We start from the raw sequence: 20,898 nt of genomic DNA, 5'->3' as shown, positions 1-20,898 counted from the left end.
ACAGGAACAACGGCCACAGTCTGAATCAAGAGGGAAATATCAATTGCTTGAAAAACCTGCTGCTGATCTTGTGACTACGAAGAAAAAGACAACTTAATCAAGGAAGCCTCTTCTGGGAAGGGGAATCACACTCTCCCATGTGAGATCTCATTCTGAAGTCTGCATACTTATAAATCATTTTCAGTCTCAGATGGCCTGGGGCATACCAGGCAGATAGAGAGACAAAGGGCTGTTTTATTGGTGAACCCACCCAGACTCTCCTCCTACCTCTCACAGGATGCTGGTGCAAGGAGCAGGGCTCTTTCAAGACGTGATGACGGTACAGTTCAGCAATGTGTATAGCTAAAGCCATATAAATGTCTGTACTCTTTCCCCCAAGTGATACTCTTCTGGGCATTATCCTAGGAAATAATTCAAAAGAAAACAAGCAATTGCACAACAACAAAAAATGTTTATTACGACGAAAAACCTGAAACAAGCCCTGGCCGGTCTGGCTCAGCAGTTAGAGTGAGTGTCAGCCTGTGGACCAAAGGGTCCTGGGTTCGATTCCGCCCAAGGGCACATACCTTGGTTGCATTTCATCTCTGGCCCCGGTTGGGGTCATGCAGGGAGTAACCAATTGATGTGTCTCTCTCATATCAATGTCTCTCTGTCTCTGTCTCTGTCTCTGTCTCTCTCTCCTCATCCCACTCTGAAGATAAATGTAAAAATATCCTTGGGTGAGGATTAAAAAAAAAAAGAAAAACCTGAAACAATCTTAATGCCCACTAATAGGGAGTGGATGAGAAACAATGGCATAACAATACAATGGAAATGTTATGTTGTTATTAAGAGAGATATAAATAAGTATATAGAAACACAAGTAAGTGATGTAAAATGAAAACATTATAATGCAAATTTTGCATTGAGCTAGAATAAGGGCTTTGGAATCTGATGAACCTGTGTTATTAGCTAGATGGACTTGGACAGACCACTTAACCTGCATCTCAATTTCCTTGTCTATAAAGTAGGTATAGAAATATCTATCTTTCCAGGGTTGTTGTAAGAATTAAAGATGGTATAAATTCTGTGGATAAAATTTATATAAACCATTGAAAATATTATTTGAAATGAATTTACTTTTATGTTTTAAATTTAATACTGCTTTTCCCCTTTTATTTCTCTACACCCTTAAAATTTTCATTACCCTCCCACTCCAGTAGGGGGTGTGCAGGAGGCAGCTGATAGATGTTCCCCTCTCACATTGATGTTTCTCTCTCTCCTTTTCCCTTCCTCTCTCTCTAAAAAAAAAAAAAAAAAACCACACACACACACACACAAAACAATAAAACTATTTTTAAAAGATGCATACTCTCTGTGCAAGAGATGTATGCATATGTCATCTGGAAACTTGCCCAAATGGATTACTAACCCTTTTTTGAGAAGGGTCCTAGATCAGTGCTTCTGAAATCAGCCCTGAGAAAATGATAGAAGCCCCAACCACTGGCACATAGCAACATGGCTCTGCCAGGTTCCAGGGCCTGTTTTCCATGCACTTAGAGGTTTATGTGAAGCTTGTCAGGTAGAGTTCCCTCTCTCCTCTACAGTTTTGGGATGGAGAATGTTCCCATGAGCAGGACATCTTCCATCCACTTTTGCTTAAAAATCCTAACCCTTACTTCCATTAAAACACCTCCCTTCTGGACTCTAATACACTGCTGGTGGGAATGCAGACTGGTGCAGCCGCTATGGAAAACAATATGGTGCTACCTCAAAAAATTAAAAATTGAACTTCCATTTGACCCAGTGATCCCACTGCTGGGAATATACCCTAAGAAGCCTGAAACACCAATCAGGAATAATATATGTACCCCCATGTTCATAGCAGCACTATTTACAATAGCTGAGGTCTGGAAACAGCCCAAGTGTCCACCAGTAGACGAATGGATAAAAAAGCTGTGGTACATATACACAATGGAGTACTATGCAGTGGTAAGAAAGAAAGATCTCTTATCCTTTGAGACGACATGGAGGGACCTGGAAAGTAGTATCCTAAGTGAAAGAAGCCAAGCAGAAAAAGACAAATACCACATGATCTCACTTATATATGAAATATAATGAACATAACAGTCTGAGGAATACAGTAGACCCAGACACATGGAAGTAGGGCACAGACTGACATCCCTCAGAAGAGGGGATGGGGGTGTGGGGGGGTGGGAAGAGATAAACCACAGAACTTATATGCATGTATGCATGACCAATGGACATGGACAACTAAGCCGGGGACGGGGCGGAGGTGGGGTGGGGTGGGGGGTGCCAATGGGGTAAAAAGTTAAAATATCTGTAACAAAAAAATAAATAAAAATTCATAAAAAAAAAAAAACCACCTCCCTTCAGAGCTAGATTCTGAGAAAGGGAGTAGGCCAGAGGACGACATGAAATAAACATTTTCTTTCAACTGAAATATACTGAGCACACTCTTTGTTCCAGGCATTATGTTTGGCACATATGGATAGATACATACTGAGCCACCTGGAATGTGTTTTAGAACTTGGTCTTCAGAATCTTCCAGAAAACATCTACCAAGATAATGTTGACATAGAAAAGGGTATTGAAAGGTTTTCATCTATCCATCTTCCTCCATCCAGGATCAGCCCAAAGATATCAAAATACAACCTGTTGTCATGTTTTATGCTGGGCAGATAAGGACATTAACCAAAAGTGAATTCCACTAAAGTGTCAGGCAACATAGTGGAAAAAGAATCAAACCCACTTAGACTTGGAAAAGCACTATCAACCTTACTGATGAGAAATGAACCATGACAAAACTATGTTCAGGGCTTCTGGAAAGTTTTGGGTCAGTTATTCTGAAAAATTTCTAGCCCTGGTCAGGTAGCTCAGCTGGTTAGAGTATCATCCCAATACACCCACCAAGGTGGTATATTCAATCGCTGGTCAGGGAACATACAAGAATCAACAAATGAATGCACATATAAGTGGAACAACAAATTGATGTTTCTCTCTCTCTCCCTTCCTCTCTCTCTCTAAAATCAATCAAAAAGAAAAATTTCTAGAAACTTTGTTTTTCTACCCAGTAGTAAAAGATTATCTCTGTTTGGGGTTGCACCAAGTTCCTTTTAATTGTTTTTCCTCTCTATGATGTGCATCCTAACAGCCAGGGAAGCCACTGATGAAATATTCAGCATTGGAATGATACTTGATGTATAATTAAGTAGAACGCATTTGGAAGTTCAGTTTTATAGACCTTTAATCTCCAGGGAAGAAAACATTTATTAAGCACGCGTATGTGCTAGGCAAGGTACTTACTGCTTTCTTTACACATTATGTCAGTCAGTCTGTGTAACCCCATGAGTTATGTATCATTGGCTCTACTATACAGATGAATAACTGAGTCTCCAAGAAGCTAAGTCATTTGCTTAAGATTACAAAGTGAGTAGTAGCACAACCAGTCCTAGAATTCAGGTCAGATTCTCTTTCACTCTCATGCTTTTCCCTACATTTTTATGAAATTTAATTTCCAAAGCACTTTCATTTACTATGGCTCATCCCAACAACAGACTGATGTTGAACACAATCACAGGATTCTCCCTTTTAACAGAATACACAGAGCCAGGATTAGAACTGACTTTTACAGCAATCACCATCATCAAAGTTATCTTTTATTGAGTGCCTTCTGTATGCTAGGTTTTGTGTCGAGCACTTAAAAAAATACTTTTCCCCTCATCTTAATCCTCATGATAACCTTATGAAGTGTTTAATACTATTATTATCTCATTTGATGGATGAGAAAAACCAAGACTCAGAGGGGCCAATGATGATAAAGTAGCAAGTCAGGACTAGAACTCAGGTTTGTCACACTGATAATATAATTGATAAAAGCAGCAAGCCATTTATTGAGTGCTCATCATGAGTCAGATACTGTTTTTTAAAAACTTTGACATAATTCGGAGTTACCATTGGCATTGTTCTTTTAATGCTCACAGCAACCTTATGAAGAAGGTACTAAGACTTGGAGAAAGTAGGTACTGTCTCCAAGGGCATACAAACAGGAAGGAATAGAGCTAGGGTTTGAATGCAGGTCTCTTTGACTCCCAGACCTATTTTCTTAACCCTGAGACTTTGCTGACTCCACTTCTGTCTCCGTACACCCTTGCTTCTCGAAGTGTGGTCCACAGACCAGCAGCATTGACATCACCTGGGAGCTTGTTATGAATGTGAAATCCAAGTCCTGCCCCAGACCTACTGAATCAGAACTGTATTTTAACAAGATGCCCACATGGTTCTTGTGCACATTAAAGTTTGAGAAGCACTGAATTGCAACACCATCAGCAATAGACAGAATGAGCAGTGAAGAGAGCAAGATTGTCTAGAACAGGGATTGTCAAACATGTTCCCTTGGAAACCAGTTTTGAGCTGGAGGAAGGTGTTCTGCTGCTAAACTTGATAATGGTGATCTTTTCCCAATCCATAGAAAAAAATAGTTAATGGTGGTATTATCTCATTTTTTTCCCATAATTTTTTCTCTCTTCTTTGGAGCCGAGTTTCACTTCCTTATTAGTGATAACTTTAGCAGATAACAACAATTGAACAGTAGTAAAATACCTCTGGAAAACTCAGAAGTGTTTAATTGTATTTTTTCTCTTTAATTAGTAGGTTTCTTAATTCTTGGATTTGAGATTATGCTTTTATGTTTCATAATGGAGGATAGTCATACTTTCTATTAGTAAACTTGTCTCTAATTCACATGACAGAATTAAATGCTAGTGTCTTTTTTTTTTCTTTTTCTTTATTGAGTTTAGAGAGAGAGGAAGGGAGAGGTAGAGAGAGAGAGAGAAACATCAATGAGAGAGAACATCGATTGGCCACCTCCTGCATGCCCCCACTGGGGTTTTGGCCCACGACCTGGGCATGTGCCCTGACTGGGAACTGAACCAGCTACTTCTTGGTGCATGGGTTGATGCTCAACCACTGAGCCACACTGGCCAGGCTAAATACTAGTGTCTTTTGGTGTTCCATAAAAAAATATCTGATTCCTACCTACATAAACATGGGGACCAAGCCTTCAGAATCTCTCTAGAAATCATCTAACCAAGAGGAACTTTTCATAGAAAAGTAAAGTTAGAAAGACTAATATATTTCACCTATCCCTCTTCCTCCAATGAGGACCACGTTACTATATACAAATGTAACCTACTGATTCGTTCTGGATAGTAGAAACATCAGTGATCTTTATTTTCTCCATTGTGCTTTCCTGAATATTCAAAAATGCTACAGTGAACATTCATCAACAAATATCTAATGAGCACCTACCAAGGGACAGGCACTGTTCAGGTGCAATGAAGAAGCCAGAAAAAAGTCTCTTGTTCTGATGTCAGGATCTTTAGGCTTTTCCTCTTGGGCTGGTCAGATACCTTGATGAAGACACTTCAAGTTTCCTCTCTGAAGGGGAAACATCTGGTTGCCAGAGATCTAGGAACTCAGTGGTGGAAGAGGGTTGAGATTCTTAGCATCTAATATCCATAAATTCAACTTAATCTCCTTGTTTATAAAGAGACCTCCTATTGTTGTAGACCAACGAGACTCCGAACTGGGTTCAAATTAAGAGAGCTTTATTAGCCTTGCGGCGACTGTCCCATCCAACACAGAGGAGAGAGCAGCCCCGAGCTCAGGGGGTGGGTTGCTTAGCCCCTGTTAAGGAATTTGGGTTAAGGGTATGCAAGCAAGCAAGCACGTACAGAAACAGATATTTGCAGTTACCTGTTATGCCTGAAGGAACAATTAGTTTCGATGTACACAAAGCAATGGTTATCTATACAATGCAGTGGTTATCTATTAGCAGCTAGTTCTTGCCATTCCCTTAAAATCCAGGGGGTAACGTCATGTGTTTGTCCTTTACACTAGTTAACCCTCTCAGGAGAATAAAGACAACAGTCTTCTTTTGGGAGGAATGGGGACAGTTAAAGAAGGGAGAGGTGACCTAGAGATCTGACTTTAAACAGCTTGCAAAATCCTTGTTTTAATCTCTGCCCACGGTACAACCTGTACATGGCAGTCCTGCTGTGCTATACTTGCCATCAATTACTGAGACTTGAGGAATTCTGCAGTATTAACCAGGTTGGGTCTCAGCATTTTTTTTTTTTTTTTCACAAGCAGAAGGAAGACACCTAGACTCTCAGGTTTTTCACACTTTGGGTTTAGGATTCAGGTTTCTCCAGATTGGTAATTTAGTTAATACTTGTCCATTTGCTTTTCCAGCTTCTACTTTTTCTGTTGTTTTTGTTTTAGTACTGGCTCCTCTCTATGTTGTAGGGTTATGCTTTTAAAATGCCAGTTATTGTCATGTTAGTGGTGTTCTAGGGGAGAACAAAAGTAGACCATTTTCATTAACTGTTTAACTGCCATCACTTTCTTTTTTTTTAATCCTCCACCCGAGGATATTTTTCCATTTTTTGTACAGATAGAGTGGGAGGGAGAGAGAGGAAGGGAGAGAGAGAGAGAGAAACATCGACGTGAAGGGACACATCGAGTGGCCGCCACCCACACGACCAACCAGGGCCGGGGACAAACTGCAACCGAAGTACGTGCCCTTAGCGGGAACCAAACCTGGGTCTCTCCGGACCGCAGGCCGACGCTCTAACCGCTGAGCCAAACTGGCCAGGGCTGCCATCACTTTCTAGAAACACTTTCCTACACTAACTTAAATCCTCTCTTGTTATCATTCAAACTCGTATCCTCACCTATTTGTCCTTAGAATTGGATATCTGAATAAAATATGTATTTTTACTTGTAGGTGTTTGTGATTTAAAAAGTGTTCATTGTCCTTCATCTCGGTTAAGATTTTAAACAACAGGAAACAAATGATCACTTTCCTCAGCAGATCAAAAATGGGGATGAGCCCTGGCCGGTGTGACCCAGTTGGATGGAGCATCATCATCCGGCACACCAAAAGGTGATGGGTTCGCTTCCCAATGAGGGCACATACCCAGGTTTCAGGTCCAGTCAGAGCGCATGTGGGAGGTGGCCAATTGATGTTTCTTTCTCATGTTGATGACTTTCTCTCTCTTCCTCTCTCTAAAATCAATAAAAAATTGGGAATGAGACATACTTATACATATTAAAAATTTTGTATGCACGCTAGTTGCTACAGCATTGTAACACTAAAAGACTGCAAAATACCTAATAATCCATTAATAAAAAACTTGTTAGTATACAGTTAAAAAGAATAAGGCAGATCTTTATGTTCTGGTGTGGAAGAGTCTCTAAGAGCAGAATAGAGTCAGAATAATAGGCTATCATTTGTGTTTAAAAATACATATCTAAATAGTTTCTATATCTGTATTAGTGGTGTACCTGGAAGGGAACTAGGTGACTGGGAGACAGGAAGTAGAAGGAAGACTTAGTTTTCCCTTGTGTATCATTTGCACCATTTGAATTTCATACTACAGTCTCATTTATTTTAAAAATAAATATGAAGTACTAAAGAATAGTTTTTAAAAGGATGGGCTCCATGACCTTTACCTGGCTACTTCTGCCTATCCAAATTTTCCTTTGTCTTCAAATGGCATTAATTCCCTATTCCTTTTCTGGACAATTCCAGCCTAAGTACACTCTCATCTGATCTCCTTTGCTAAAAATGATTGTGTGTGGCAAGTCATCACACACTGCTTTGTTACATTGCTTCTTCTTCATGGTTAAGAATAGTATCAACCATCTCCTATTAAACTTTCCATTTTGTATTTTCCTTTTTGTTTCACTGAAACTTTTATGTGTTGCATGGGAGTCTTGCAAAGATGAGGAGTGGCCAGTGAAGAATATGTGAGCAAGTAAAAGGGGGTACATTAGAAGAAGCTTGAGGCTCCCTTTTTACCAGGACCCATCAAAAGCATTTACCAAATAGATATTCATGTGGTCCAGAGACCCTTTTTTATAACATGCAAAAAAGGTAAATTCTTCACATTCTACATTGAATTAATCCATTTATCATGCCACTACTTAGCTAGGAACACTTGAACTGAAGGGAAGAGATGTTGGGAGACAGAAGCAAAGATTTTAAAGCAAGACTCAAAATTTTAGAGCCCAAAGGGCTTAAAGATCAACTAGTTGAAACTCTTACTTCACAGGTCCCAAGGCAAGGCATTAGGGAAGTTCGGACTCAAACTCAAGTCTCCCCTTAAGTTCAGTCGAGGAACCACACTATTCAGGCTGCCAGAGAAGTCTCGCTTGGGTGAAATATGGGGTCTTTCCACACCAAGAAAGACAGAGGAGGGCTTTGTGCCTGGAGAGGAGGGGAGAGAAAGCAGGAGAGAAAAAGAGGTGGCTGTCAAGTTTTGTCCCCTCTGTAATTGTGTTAAGGGCTCCTAGACAGTCTATGTGAGTAAGTGTTCTACATTAGCAGAAGCCAAGTTAAGATAACCAGAACCTGTTTGGAAGGCTTCAAACCTCAACTTCCCCTTCACCTGCTCTCTACTACAAGAAACCAAATGAACTTCGGTGTAAAGCTCTTGAACGGTCCTTTCACACCCTCCTTTTCCCCACCTGGAGAAGGTAAGTCAGAAAAGAAGAATGAAATACAAACAGGAGGGATTTCCCTACTTCCAGGGCATTTTTAGCCAGTTCCCCAGTATCTACTGTATCCGGAAATTCAGAGCTATTAGGGAAGCCATGGAGATATTACTGGCCTCCGTCTTGTTTCCTTCCTTTTTGCTGTTACCAACTTTCGCTCTGATCTCTGTAAGGCACCCCACTTCTGCCGGCATCTGGGTCCTGCAGCTCCTTTCTCTGCTCAGGGACACTTATGCAAGGAGTAGGAACATGTTTTTAAGCGAGAAGAGCGTGTAAGCACAAGAACGGGTGAGGTTTATGCCAAAAGGGGATGAGTCTCATGGATCATCTCCGGGTGAGGACTACAAGTCCCAGGAGACACCGCAGCCGCGGCGGGTTCCAAGGCTCCTTCCCTCGCTCTTCTGGATGGTGGAGATAAAGGTTCCGTCCGCGGCGCACTGCAGTATGGTCTGTTTTTAGCTGCGGTGACGGAGTTGGGAGCCCGGCGGGCTGCAGGCGGGGGCGTTAGGAGGCGGATTCCTCCTCCCTCAAGCCCTGGGGGGCGGGGGGGAAGGGAAGCCGGGCCAACAGGCTGGGGACCGGCCCCCGAAGGCAGAGCGGGCTGAGGAGATGGAGGGCGACGGGGTACGGTGGGGGAGCGAGCCGGTGTCGGGTCCTGGCCCAGGAGGCGGCGGAATGATCCGGGACCTGTGCCGGAGCTTCAGCCGCTACCGCCGCTACCTGGGACGGCTGCGGCAGAACCTACGAGAAACCCAGAAGTTCTTCCGCGACATCAAGGGCTCCCACAGCCACAGTTGCCCCTCCTCCCCCACGGGCGGCGGGGCCCAGCGCGCCCCTGCCGGCGATGTCGCCGAGACCGGGCTGCAGGCTGGTAAGGAGGGCACCGCTAGGGAGAGACGGCCGGGGAGCCAAGGGCAGGATGGACCGCACCCGGCCTGCAAAACAACCCCGGGGAGGTGGAAAGGGGAGAAGGGCCTCGTGGCCGGCCCGTGGGCCTGCGCCTTTGGAATCCGAGATGCCTGGGGAGGGCATCCCTCCGGGTGGGGGAGAGGAGGAGGGGCGTCGAGGGGTTGGCCTGGGGGTCCGGGGGCAAGGGGCGCCCAAAGGCTGGAGCTCCCGGAGCAGGATCCAGGGGACCGGGCTGTGCGCAGGCCGGAGCGTGGAGGCCGGGTGTTTGGGGCGGGCGGGGTTACCCGAGGAGTGGGGAAAGTGGCTCCGAGTTGGGGGTGAGCAGTTGTGGCCCAGAGCCCCAGTTTAGGGACGGAAGGCTGGAGGAGGGGCTGGAGGCAGGGTGCCCCAGGAGGCTGAGGAGGCCAGGGAACAGGAGTGGATTGAGCGTGTGTTGTGCATGTTTGATTAGGTATGTGAAATGCTTGTACACCAATCGCGAGGCAAGAGTGGACTCACAGTGGCCGGGGGTCAGAAAGGAAATGATAGCTGCTGGGTGGCAGCGAGTTGCCAGAGATGTTGCTTGTGCTTAGGGTGAAGAAGTTAGAGAGGGAAGGGATTGTTGTTGGTCCTGAGACTTCCCGACACGGCTCTCTCTGGGATGTGTTAGAGGCCCTATAGTGCTTACAATCCTGCATGGGCTTTGATCTTGCCTAGTTTCTTGCTTCCTCTGAAATTGCTTGTTATTGGTGGGGAACTGGAGGGTTTGGTTTGTTAATTACTGTATCCAATTAGGAAATAACCTAGGTTGGAAGGGATCCCACAGACACGTTGGGGAAAACATAGCCAAGAAGTCAGTGGCTTAATTTACTGATGCCCAAACTTATGTATTAACTAACATCAGTTTAAAATAAAATATGTCTCAGGCTCTATTACACAGATTGAGTCGGCCTAGTGGGTGGGTTCTAAGAATCTAAACATAAAAACATATCTGGGAATTCTGATGCAAGTGGTCTGCAAACACAGTTTAAGAAACACAAATTTAGTGGCTGATAGCAAATTTGAACATGAGGCTCAGAATGGAACAAATTGTTGAACTAACTCATCAAGGTTTGTGTATTGGGCCCTATATTTTCCAAAAGTTGCATGTTTTGTATCCTACATTTGTCTGAGACTCCAGAAATGGTGATAAAAATAGTAAGATTCTGATATGGTCCTAAATGATACTATACCATTACATTTAGTTAGCATGTAAATAAAAAAGCTTTTATTCTGCCCCATGGGATAAATGGGAGGAGGAGGATGACTAGTGTCGGGGAAAGGGAGAATCCCTCCCCCTTTCTTTAGTTCTATGGCTGTACTCATAAAATAATAAAATTGACACAAGACTAGATTAACAGGAGAAAAACCAATTTAATAGGTGCACATAGGAGAATACTATGATGATCAGATCATAAAATGGGGCTCAAAGAAATTACACGATCAGGCACCTTTTTAAAAATTCTCACCCAAAGATATGTTTTATTGATTTTTACAGAGAGGAAGGAAGGGGCTGAGAGTCGGGGAGAGAAACATGGATTGGTTTATTCTTGTATGCTCTTTACTGGGGATTGAACCCCAAACCTAGGTATGTGCCCTGACCAGGAATCAAATCCTCAACCTTTTCCAACCAGGCCAGGGCCAACCAGGCACCTTTTTATACCTTTTAGACAAAAAAACAGATATGTGACAAATTGACAGAACAAAGAACATTAGTGCTTATTAGAAAGGAGTCTAAGCAAGGTTTGGGCGTTAGTGAGGAATCTAAGCAGTTTAGAATTAAGTAGTAAGTTAGTAGAGGCATTACAAGGCTTGTTTATACAAGCTTTTGACTGGGTTCTTTTAACTCTTGTGATAAGATTGTTCTGAGCTCTCTGGAGCTAGGAGGGCACCTGACAGAGAGTCGGGGTTTTCTTCTGACACAGGCCGTTCTTAAGAAACTTTAATTCAAAATACTGAACATACCATTGTGGGACATCTTGGGGTGGCCTACCCTGGGCCCTGAGACTAGCGGTTCTGAAATTGTGGTGTTGACATCTTGTGCCCAGAGATTTGCTGTTCTGAAAATGGAGCTGTGGAGGGGACTGGTTTCTGTGAGGCTATCGGAAAACAACGGGTGGGAAGGGCAAATGTTTTGAGAGATGATCCCCAGAATGTGTACTTTGACCCTCTTTCCCTCAGCAGTGTTTTCCAGTGGCTTTCCCTGCTCACGGGGTGTTCTTAGAGCTTACAGAAAACAAAACAAAAAACCCTCCATTGCTGTTATTTTATAATAACTGTTTAGTTTTGAATTACAACTGAAAGAAAAATCAAGAGAGTAGATTCACTTCAGAGGGATGGAGGCTTTCAAGGTACCTTGGTTGGCTCTTTTTATCCTTTAAAAGTCAACCTAAGAATACAAATGCACCTTTTGCATTTTGCCTCATTGGCTTTTCTAGTTGACTGCATGATGGCCTAATCTTAGCGATTTTAACTCTCTTCACCCTCTGCCCACCCCAAATAAAAACTAAGAGAGGGTATGGATGACAGCAATGGGAGCATTTTGATTTCGTTCCATAAAATGCTTCAGTTCCTTTCTGTGAAGAGTTTTATCTTTGGAGGGGGATATTAGTGAGGTAGCACTTATATGTATATTTTGGGGATGCCATTTTCCCAGTTGTTTAGGTAATTGTGTTAGAAAGTAGAAACCATCTGTAATACTTTCAACAATAAAGATTAAAAAAAGAAAGAAACTAGAAACCACTCCTTAAGAGACAACTAGCTCTTGTTCTCTCCTTTTACAGGCTATCTTTGCAAGGTCATGTTCATTCAGAGACTGTCTCAACTTTATTTTGTGAACGTTGGTTTCTAATAAGTAGGAACTTAGAATGTTAAGAGAAGGGACATTCAATTTAAAAAAAAATACGTTTTGAGAGAGAGAGAGAGAAACAGAAACATTAATGTGAGATAGAAACATAGATCTGCTGCCTCCAGTATGTAATGTACCTTGACTGGGGATCAAGCCCGAAACCTGGGCATGTGCCCTGACTGGAAATCAAACTGGGAACCTTTCTGTGTGTGGGATGACACTTAACCAACTGAGCCACAATGTCCAGGGCGGGACACTCAATTTTTAACCTCTTAAGAGGTTTTAAGCACCAGTCAGGATGGAGTGTGCTTCTGGGTTGGATGTAGTATGGTATTTGAGCAACTGAAGATCATGGATTTACTCTATTTTTATTATTTCATTTTTAAACACAAATTAGATGGGAAAGACCCCAAAATTATGCTTCCTTCTTACTCTTGACAGTTTTGTATCCACTGGGGGCAGTGTTGAGGTAGGGCAAACTCAGGCTTACAGTTGTTCATATAATAATACAATAATTAGCCCAGCTGGTGTGGCTCAGTGGTTGAACGTCGACCCATGCACCAAGAGGTCACCAGTTTGATTCCTAGCCAGGGCACATGCCCAGGTTGGGGGCCCTATACCAGTGAGGGGCATGCAGGAAGTGGCCAATCAATGTTTCTCTTTCTCTCCCTCCCCCCGTCCTCTCTCTCTAAAAATCAATAAAGAAAAATTATTTAAAAAAAATACAAGAATAAACTGTTTCACGTACTCACAACTGTGAGCCTGCTTTTACCTACCCTGTATATAACACACATGATGTTTTAGAATTTTAAAAATAGATGGGATAGAACTCTAAAATGAAAGTAGCTTGGCCTGTAACAAAGAAAATTGAATTATAAGTGAAATTTCTTTAATTGAGTTCCCCTGCCGCCTTCTTTTCACCCAACTACAGGGCGCTCTCTGTCAGTTTTCTGCTGTCAGAGGGTTCAGAAGTAGTGAGATAAAGGCTTTGAGTACTTCTGAAAAAAGGCAGATGGACTGTTGATTACAAAACAGCAAAGGGAAAAGTATTTTTCTTGTTTTTAGAGCCATTGGGGTTTCTGGCTGTTGCGATATATCATAAACCTCTCAATTTTAAGAAATCAGAATGACTCAAATGTGTCTAGTTGGGAATGCTCTAGCTATCCTGCATTCCCTCAATCCCGATTCCCACTCCTTATTGACTGGATAACCTTTGGCAAATCACAGCTGTGCTGGGCTACAGTTTCCTCATCAGGAAATGGGGATTATGGTAATAGTACTTGCCTCTAGGGTTGTTGCCAGTTATAAAATATGTGTTTAGAACAGTGTCTGGTACTGCTGTGTAAGTATTTGCTTTTATTCAATAAACATTTGACTGTCTGGTTTGGGGGATAGAGAGTCAAAGAAAGACTGGCCTAGCCTTAGATTAGTGGAAATCAGTCTTTCCCTTTTATGCTTTTCTCCTAAGAAAGAAAAAATATATATAATTAGCAACATTATAATGTACCTATTTGTTTATGTTGGATGAGAGATGAAAAGGCCCTGGAAGACCTGAACTTGGTCCTCTAGAAAGGTATAATCTAATCTCAACCATATGCATACTTAATGCATAAAGCAGAAAAATGTCAGAAAGCTGCGGTGTTGGCTAGATTGTAGACGTTTTATGTGAGTTACAATTCTTAGGTTTTTAGAGCTCCTTGCCTTTGGTTAGCCAACAGCTTGATTTCTCCCACATTTTTTACCCTCTTTTTGTCACAACTAGTATAAACTGATGGCCAGGGTTAAAAAGAAGAGGAAAAACACTAGTGTACTTATTTAAAGGAGTCATTTTTCTTGGACTCCTTAGATAGAAATGTGTATGGATAATGAAGTTTAAGTGGCAGAGTGACATCTGGGGAAGGGACAGAAAGTTGGGAGAGAGGAGATTCCAGTCTGGTTTTATAGAACTGCCATCATTATGGGGCTGAGGGTGGGCACAAGTTAGGGTTGTGGGATGGAACAGAGAGATTGGGTGCTTTCTAGTAGTTTGCCATGGTCTGTTTAGAAGAGCTGCTCAGCATTTCAATGCAAGTTCAGCAGAGATGGTGCTGCAGTTTGTGGTTCTTTTTACTTATATTGCCTTAGACGAACAAAACCTGTCTCCCCAAGTATATCTAAAACTTTCACGTTTTCGGTTTCCTTCCTGTGTGGAAGCAGCATATAGTAGTCAAAAGCAAGCATAAGCATTTGCATCCGACCTGGGTTCCTGTTCTAGCTGAGCATCTTACTAACTGTGTGAATTGGGCAAGTTGCTTCACCTATTTGAGTCTTGGTTTCTTGATGTAAAATGAGAGTGATACAAAATGTCACATATTTTATGATTCCTTCTATGTGAAATGTCCAGAATCGGTAAAGTCATAAAGAGAGAAAGTAGATTAGTGATTGCCAGGGGTTGGGGAGAGAGAAAAATGAGTGACTGCTAATGAGTATGGGATTTCTTTGGCGGGGGGAATGAAAATGTTCTGGAATTAGATATGTGAATTATCTAAATAAATACATGGGAGTGATAATGTCTGCCTCACAGAGTTATTGTGACCTTTAAAGATAATATACATCAGTCTGGCTGATGTGGCTCAGTGGTTGAGTATCAACCCATGCACCAAGAGGTTGCTGGTTCGATTCCCGGTCAGGACACATCCCCAGTGGGGGGCATGTAGGAGGCGGCCAATCGATGTTCTCTCTCTTTGATGTTTCTCTCTCTCTCTTCCTCTCACATCCTCTCTCTCTAAAGTCAATAAAGAAAAAATATAAAAGATAATATACATCAAAGCACTTAGTACAGGCATATAGTTAGCGCTAAATACATGAGACTGAGTGTGGGCGTGTGCACGCGTGTGTGTGTTTGTAGTTGGTGAACAGCTTAGGAAGTGGAACATGATGGATTAGGGGAAGAATAAGAGAAGCAGAAAGATAGAAAGTGGGACAGGACAGTTTGAACAGGAATCAGATTTAGGTGCAGGTCTATAAGCTCCCAGTCCAGTTCTGCTTCTGTGACTCCTCTCTTATTCTTTTCTGACCTGGCCGTGGGAATATAAAATGCACCCTGGCAGTGGAGAGATTTTATTACAAGTGAGTCATAACCCAGGCTCCATAGTTTGTCATGGAACCATAATTTACTTCAGTGGGAGACTTTATCTGAGTGAGTGAGTCTAAGGTGACATTGCCTAAATCCAAGCCTCTTATTCCCATATCCAGTCCCTAATATTTAGGGTACCAGGCCCTCCTTTGCTGATCTTGCTACCTACTTGTCCCCGGGAGAATATGGCCTCCCCAAACACAATGGCCTTTTGCACCCTTTCCCTTTATCACCTTTCCCTTCCTAAATCTTCCTTTCCTAGCATTATCTGTTTCCAGTGGCACAGGGAAGCCCACTATTAAAAATGCTGGGATAATTCTGCCTACTCCTAAAAGACATTATTACCTTAAGATTATTATTATTTACAATGTTTAGTTTCGTCTTAAAAGTCATTACTAATTTCAATAGGGTTAATTCTTCAGCCTTTCAAGTAGTTTTAAAGAAGGCATGGGTTTAAATTGGAAAGGAGGAAGTGAAACTGTCATTATTTGTAGATGACATGTACATAGAAAACCCTAAAGACTCCATCAAAAATCTACAAGATTTAATAAATGAATTTGGCAAAGTAGCAGGATACAAAATGAACGTCAAGAAATCGATGGCATTCTTACATACCAATGAACTCACAGAAAGAAAAACTAAAAAACAATACCATTTACCATTGAGGCAAAAAAAAAATTGAGATACCTAGAAATAAACTTAACCAAAGAAGTAAATAAAGGACCTGTTCTCAGAAAACTATAGGACATTGAAAAAAGAAATAGAGGAAGATACAAAAAAGTGGAAGCACATAGCTTGTTCATGGATTGAAAGAATAAACATCATTAAAATGCCCATACTACCCAAAGCAATCTATAGATTCAATGCAATCCCCATTAAAATACCCATGACATACTTCACAGAACGAGAACAAATACTCCAAAAGTTTATGTGGAACCAAAAAAGACTCTGAACAGCCACAGCAATCTTGAAAAAGAAGAACAAAGTAGGAGGGATCACAATACCGGATATCAGGTTATACTACAAAGCCGTTGTAATCAAAACAGCCTGGTACCGGCATAAGAACAGGCGTATGGATAAATGGTACAGAACAGAGAACCCAAAAATTTACCCAAGACATTATACTCAATTAATATTTGACAAAGGTGGCAAGAGCACACAATGGAGTAAAGACAGCCTCTTTAATAAATGGTGTTGGGAAAATTGGAGAGCTACATGCAAAAAAATGAAGCTAGAACACCAACTTACACTATACACAAGAATAAACTCAAAATGGATAAAAGACTTAAACGTGACTTGTGAATCCATAAAAATCCTTGAAGAAAATGTAGGCAACAAATTTCAGACATCACACGCAGCAGAATTTTCACTGATACAACGCCTAAGGCAAGAGAAACAAAGGAAAAAAATGAATAAATGGGACTACATCAAACTAAAAAGCTTCTGTGCAGCAAAGGAAACAAGCGTCAAAATGGAAAGGGAAGCCACTACATGGGAGAGCATCATTGCCAACGATACATCAGATAAGGGGTTAGTTTCTAAAATAGATAGAATAGCCCTGGCCGGTTTGGCTCAGCGGTTAGAGCGTCGGCCTGCGGTCCTGAGAGACCCGGGTTCGGTTCCCGCTAAGGGCATGTACCTCAGTTGCAGTTTGTCCCCGGCCCTGGTCGGTTGTGCGGGTGGCAGCCACTCGATGTGTCCCTTTCACATCGATGTTTCTCTCTCTCTCTCTCTCTGTTCCTCTCTCTCCCCCCCACTCTACCTGAACAAAAAATGGAAAAATGTCCTCGGGTGAGGATAAAAAAAATAAATAAATAAATAAAATAAAATAGATAGAATACTCATACAACTCAACAAAAGGAAGATAGTCCAATTAAATAATAGGCAGTGGACCTAAATAGACACCTCTCCAAACAGGACATACAAATGGAAAAATGCTCAACATCACTTATCATCAGAGAGATGCAAGTTAAAACAACTATGAGGTATCGTCTCACACCTGCCAGAATGGCTGCCATCAAAAATCATCAAACAACAAGTGCTGGTGAGACTGTGGAGAAAAGGGGACTCTAGTACACTGCTGGTGGGAATGCAGACTGGTGCAGCCACTATGGAAAACAATATGGTGTTTCCTCAAAAATTAAAAATTGAATTGCCATTTGATCCAGTGACCCCACTTCTAGGATTATACCCTAAGAAGCCTGAAACACCAATCAGAAAGAATATATCTTCCCCTGTGTTCATAGTAGCACTATTTACAATCGCTAAGATCTGAAAACAGCCCAAGTGTCCAACAATAGATGAGTGGATAAAAAGGCTGTGGTACACATACATAATGGAATACTATGCAGCTGTAAGAAAGAAAGATCTCTTATCCTTTGTGATGAAATAGAGAGACCTGGAGAGTATTATACTAACAAGCCAATCAGAGAAAGACAAATATCACATGATCTCACTTATTTGTGGAATATAATGAACAAAACAAGCTGATGAACAAAATAGACCCAGAGATAGAAGTAGGGTACAGACTGACAAACCTCAGAAGAGGGGGTGGTGGGGAGGGAAGAGAGAAACCAAAGAACTTATATGCATGTATGCATAACCAATGGACATAGATAACAGTGCTGGGGGGGTGGGGCAGGATCGGGAGGAGGGTGTCAATGGGGGAAAAAAGAAACATTTGTAACAAAAATAAATTAATAAAAAATTAAGTAATTGTTAATAATAAAAATAATAATAAAGCATGGATTTAGAGTTCCAAAATGGCGGCAGAGTGAATGGGAAGCCGATCTCCCAGGACCAAACTGGAATTACAACTAAAATAAAGACAAATCGTCGGGAAAAAGCAACAGAAAAGCAGCTTGAGAGGACTATATAACCAGGGACACTGAATCGAGCCTGGTAGGTATGTGGAGGTAGGAGAGGGGAGCTGGGAGACCATGGACAGCAGTGGTTTTAGCTGTGAGCAGCGCGTTCGGGGTTAAAATCCCAAGCCGGCTCCACAGCGCAGAGGGCCAGGACAGAGCACTGAATTGGCTATAGCCACTCACCTTGGGCTCCAGCAGAGGGAGGGCAGACTGGACTGGAACTGTGTAGGGACACTCGGGTTTTGGAGGGTGCTCAGAGTTTTTGCTGAGTTGTGGCCATCTTGCTCCTTCCCAGAGCTCTGGGGAGAAGGGGCAGCCCCTCCCTTGGAGATTCAACCCCACCCAGCTGGGCCAAAGAAATGCAAATTGAGGTTCATTAACAACCAGCAGCTGCCCCACCCTCAGGAAAGCCTCTTACGCTGAACACCTGAGGGAGTTTCTCATTCAACTGAGAACCCAAGGCTCTTGTAACTGAAACTAATAGCCTCCAGGCAGAAAGCTAGAGGATAACTGAACCTTTCCTGGGCTTGCAAATCTACCCAGGAAAGTAAGACTTGACAGGTGTTTAATGTGGGTCCTCCCATGCTCATCCAAACCTACTAGAGGGAGCCACAAACAGCAGAGCACCAACATCCACAGGGAAAATTTGGCAGGCTCCAAAACCCACTGAGATAGCCAAAATGATGAAACAAAGAAACAAATCCCAAATGAAAGAACAAGAGAACTCTACCGAAGATGAGATAAATGAAATGCAGTTAAGCAAGTTGTCAGAGGTAGAGTTCAGAGCCGTGATCTTGAGGAAGCTCAACAGCATGAGTAAGGACATCACCACGAGTAATGATACAGGAACACTGAAAACAAATCAATTGGAAATGAAGAATGACATAGCAGATATAAAGAACACATTGGAAGGACTAAACAGCAGAGTGGTGGAAGCTGAGGATTGGATCAGTGAATTAGAAGACAGGGTAGAAAAAATCAGCCAATCAGAAAACCAGAAGGAAAAAACAATTAAAAAACAGGAAGACAGTTTAAGAGAACTGTGGGACAACTGGAAACGTAATAATATTCGCATCATAGGCGTCCCTGAAGAAGCAGAACATGAGTAAGGGTTAGAGAATATATTTGAAGAAATAGTGACAGAAAACTTCCCTAGTTTGGTGAAGGAAGAAGGCATTCAAGTTCAAGAAGCATAGAGAACCCCAGGTAAGAAGAACCCAAACAGGTTCACACCAAGACACAATTAAAATGCCAAAAATTAAAGACAAAGAGAGAATCCTAACGGCAGCAAGAGATAAGCAAGAGGTTACCTACAAAGAAACTCCCATAAGGCTCTCAGCTGACTTCTCAACAGAAACACTACAGGCAAGAAGGGAATGGCATGAAGTAATCAAAGTCATGAAAAACAAGGATCTGAATCCAAGACTACTCTCTCTAGCAAGGCTATCATTCGAAATAAAAGGTCAAATAAAGAGCTTCCCAGACCAAAAAAAAAAAAAAAAAAGGCTAAGGGAGTATATTAGCACCAAACCAGCACTGCAAGAAATGTTACAAGGACTGCTGTAATTAGTAGAAGTAGTAGGAAGAAAAATATAACCACACTAAACAAAAATGGCAATAAATAAGTACATACCAATATCACCTTAAATATAAATGGATTGAATGCTCCGATAAAAAGACACAGAGTGGTTGACTGGATAAGAAAGCATGACTCACATATATGTTCTTTACAAGAGACCCACCTCACAACAAAAGACTTGAAAGTGAAGGCATGGAAAAAAATCTTCCAAGCAAATGGAAAGGAAAAAAAGGGGTAGCAATACTCATATCTGATAAATTAGATTTCAAAATGAAGGCCATAACTAGAGACAAAGAAGGCCACTGCATAATATTTAAAGGATCAATCCAACAGGAAGATATAACCTTGGTAAACATATATGCACCCAATATAGGAGCACCAAAATATATTAAAAATCTTCTGGAGGACTTTAAAGGAGAAATCGACAGCAGTACAATCATAGCAGGGGACTTCAACACCCTGCTGACATCACTGGATAGATCCTCTAGACCAGTGGTTCTCAACCTTCCTAATGCTGCGACCCTTTAATACAGTTCCTCAGGTTGTATGTGGGTGTATCTGCATGTGGGCGGACCCGCCTGGAGACGGATAGAGGAGCGGTGTCTTGGTTCTTTTTTTTTTTTATCCTCACCCGAGGACATTTTTCCATTTTTTTGTTCAGGTAGAGTGGGAGGGAGAGAGAGGAACAGAGAGAGAGAGAGAAACATCGATGTGAAAGGAACACATCGAGTGGCTGCCACCCGCACAACCGACCAGGGCTGGGGACAAACTGCAACCGAGGTACGTGCCCTTAGCGGGAACCGAACCCAGGTCTCTCAGGACCGCAGGTCGACGCTCTAACCGCTGAGCCAAACCGGCCAGGGCGGTGTCTTGGTTCTTAAGACCATTGGAAATATGTGTTTTCCAATAGTCTTAGGCGACCCCTGTGAAAGGGTCATTCGACCCCCAAAGGGGTCGCAGTTCACAAGTTGAGAACCGCTGCTCTAGACAAAAAATGAAC

The 20,898-nt window shown here is 42.2% G+C and overlaps 1 protein-coding gene across 6 annotated transcripts in view; it reads left to right on the top strand.

The window, feature by feature from the left end:
- Nucleotides 1-9,131: 9,131 nt before the first annotated feature.
- Nucleotides 9,132-20,898, top strand: part of DSTYK (dual serine/threonine and tyrosine protein kinase) — a 66,256-nt gene continuing 54,489 nt past the window's right edge. For 4 of the 6 annotated variants that reach the window (XR_004960845.1, XR_004960846.1, XR_004960847.1 and 1 more), the window contains exon 1: nucleotides 9,157-9,433. Coding sequence is in view for 2 of the 6 variants with exons in the window: in XM_036271840.1 (XP_036127733.1) it covers nucleotides 9,172-9,433 (262 nt within the window). In the remaining 4 variants the exon portion in view is untranslated. Of the gene's footprint in view, nucleotides 9,434-20,898 lie in introns of all 6 variants that reach the window. The other 2 variants (XM_036271840.1, XM_036271843.1) reach the window with 2 other exon arrangements.

Source organism: Molossus molossus, unplaced genomic scaffold (assembly GCF_014108415.1).
Source record: "Molossus molossus isolate mMolMol1 unplaced genomic scaffold, mMolMol1.p scaffold_m16_p_20, whole genome shotgun sequence".
Classification (NCBI taxonomy): domain Eukaryota; kingdom Metazoa; phylum Chordata; class Mammalia; order Chiroptera; family Molossidae; genus Molossus; species Molossus molossus.
This window is presented reverse-complemented; position numbering and strand designations above follow the sequence as displayed.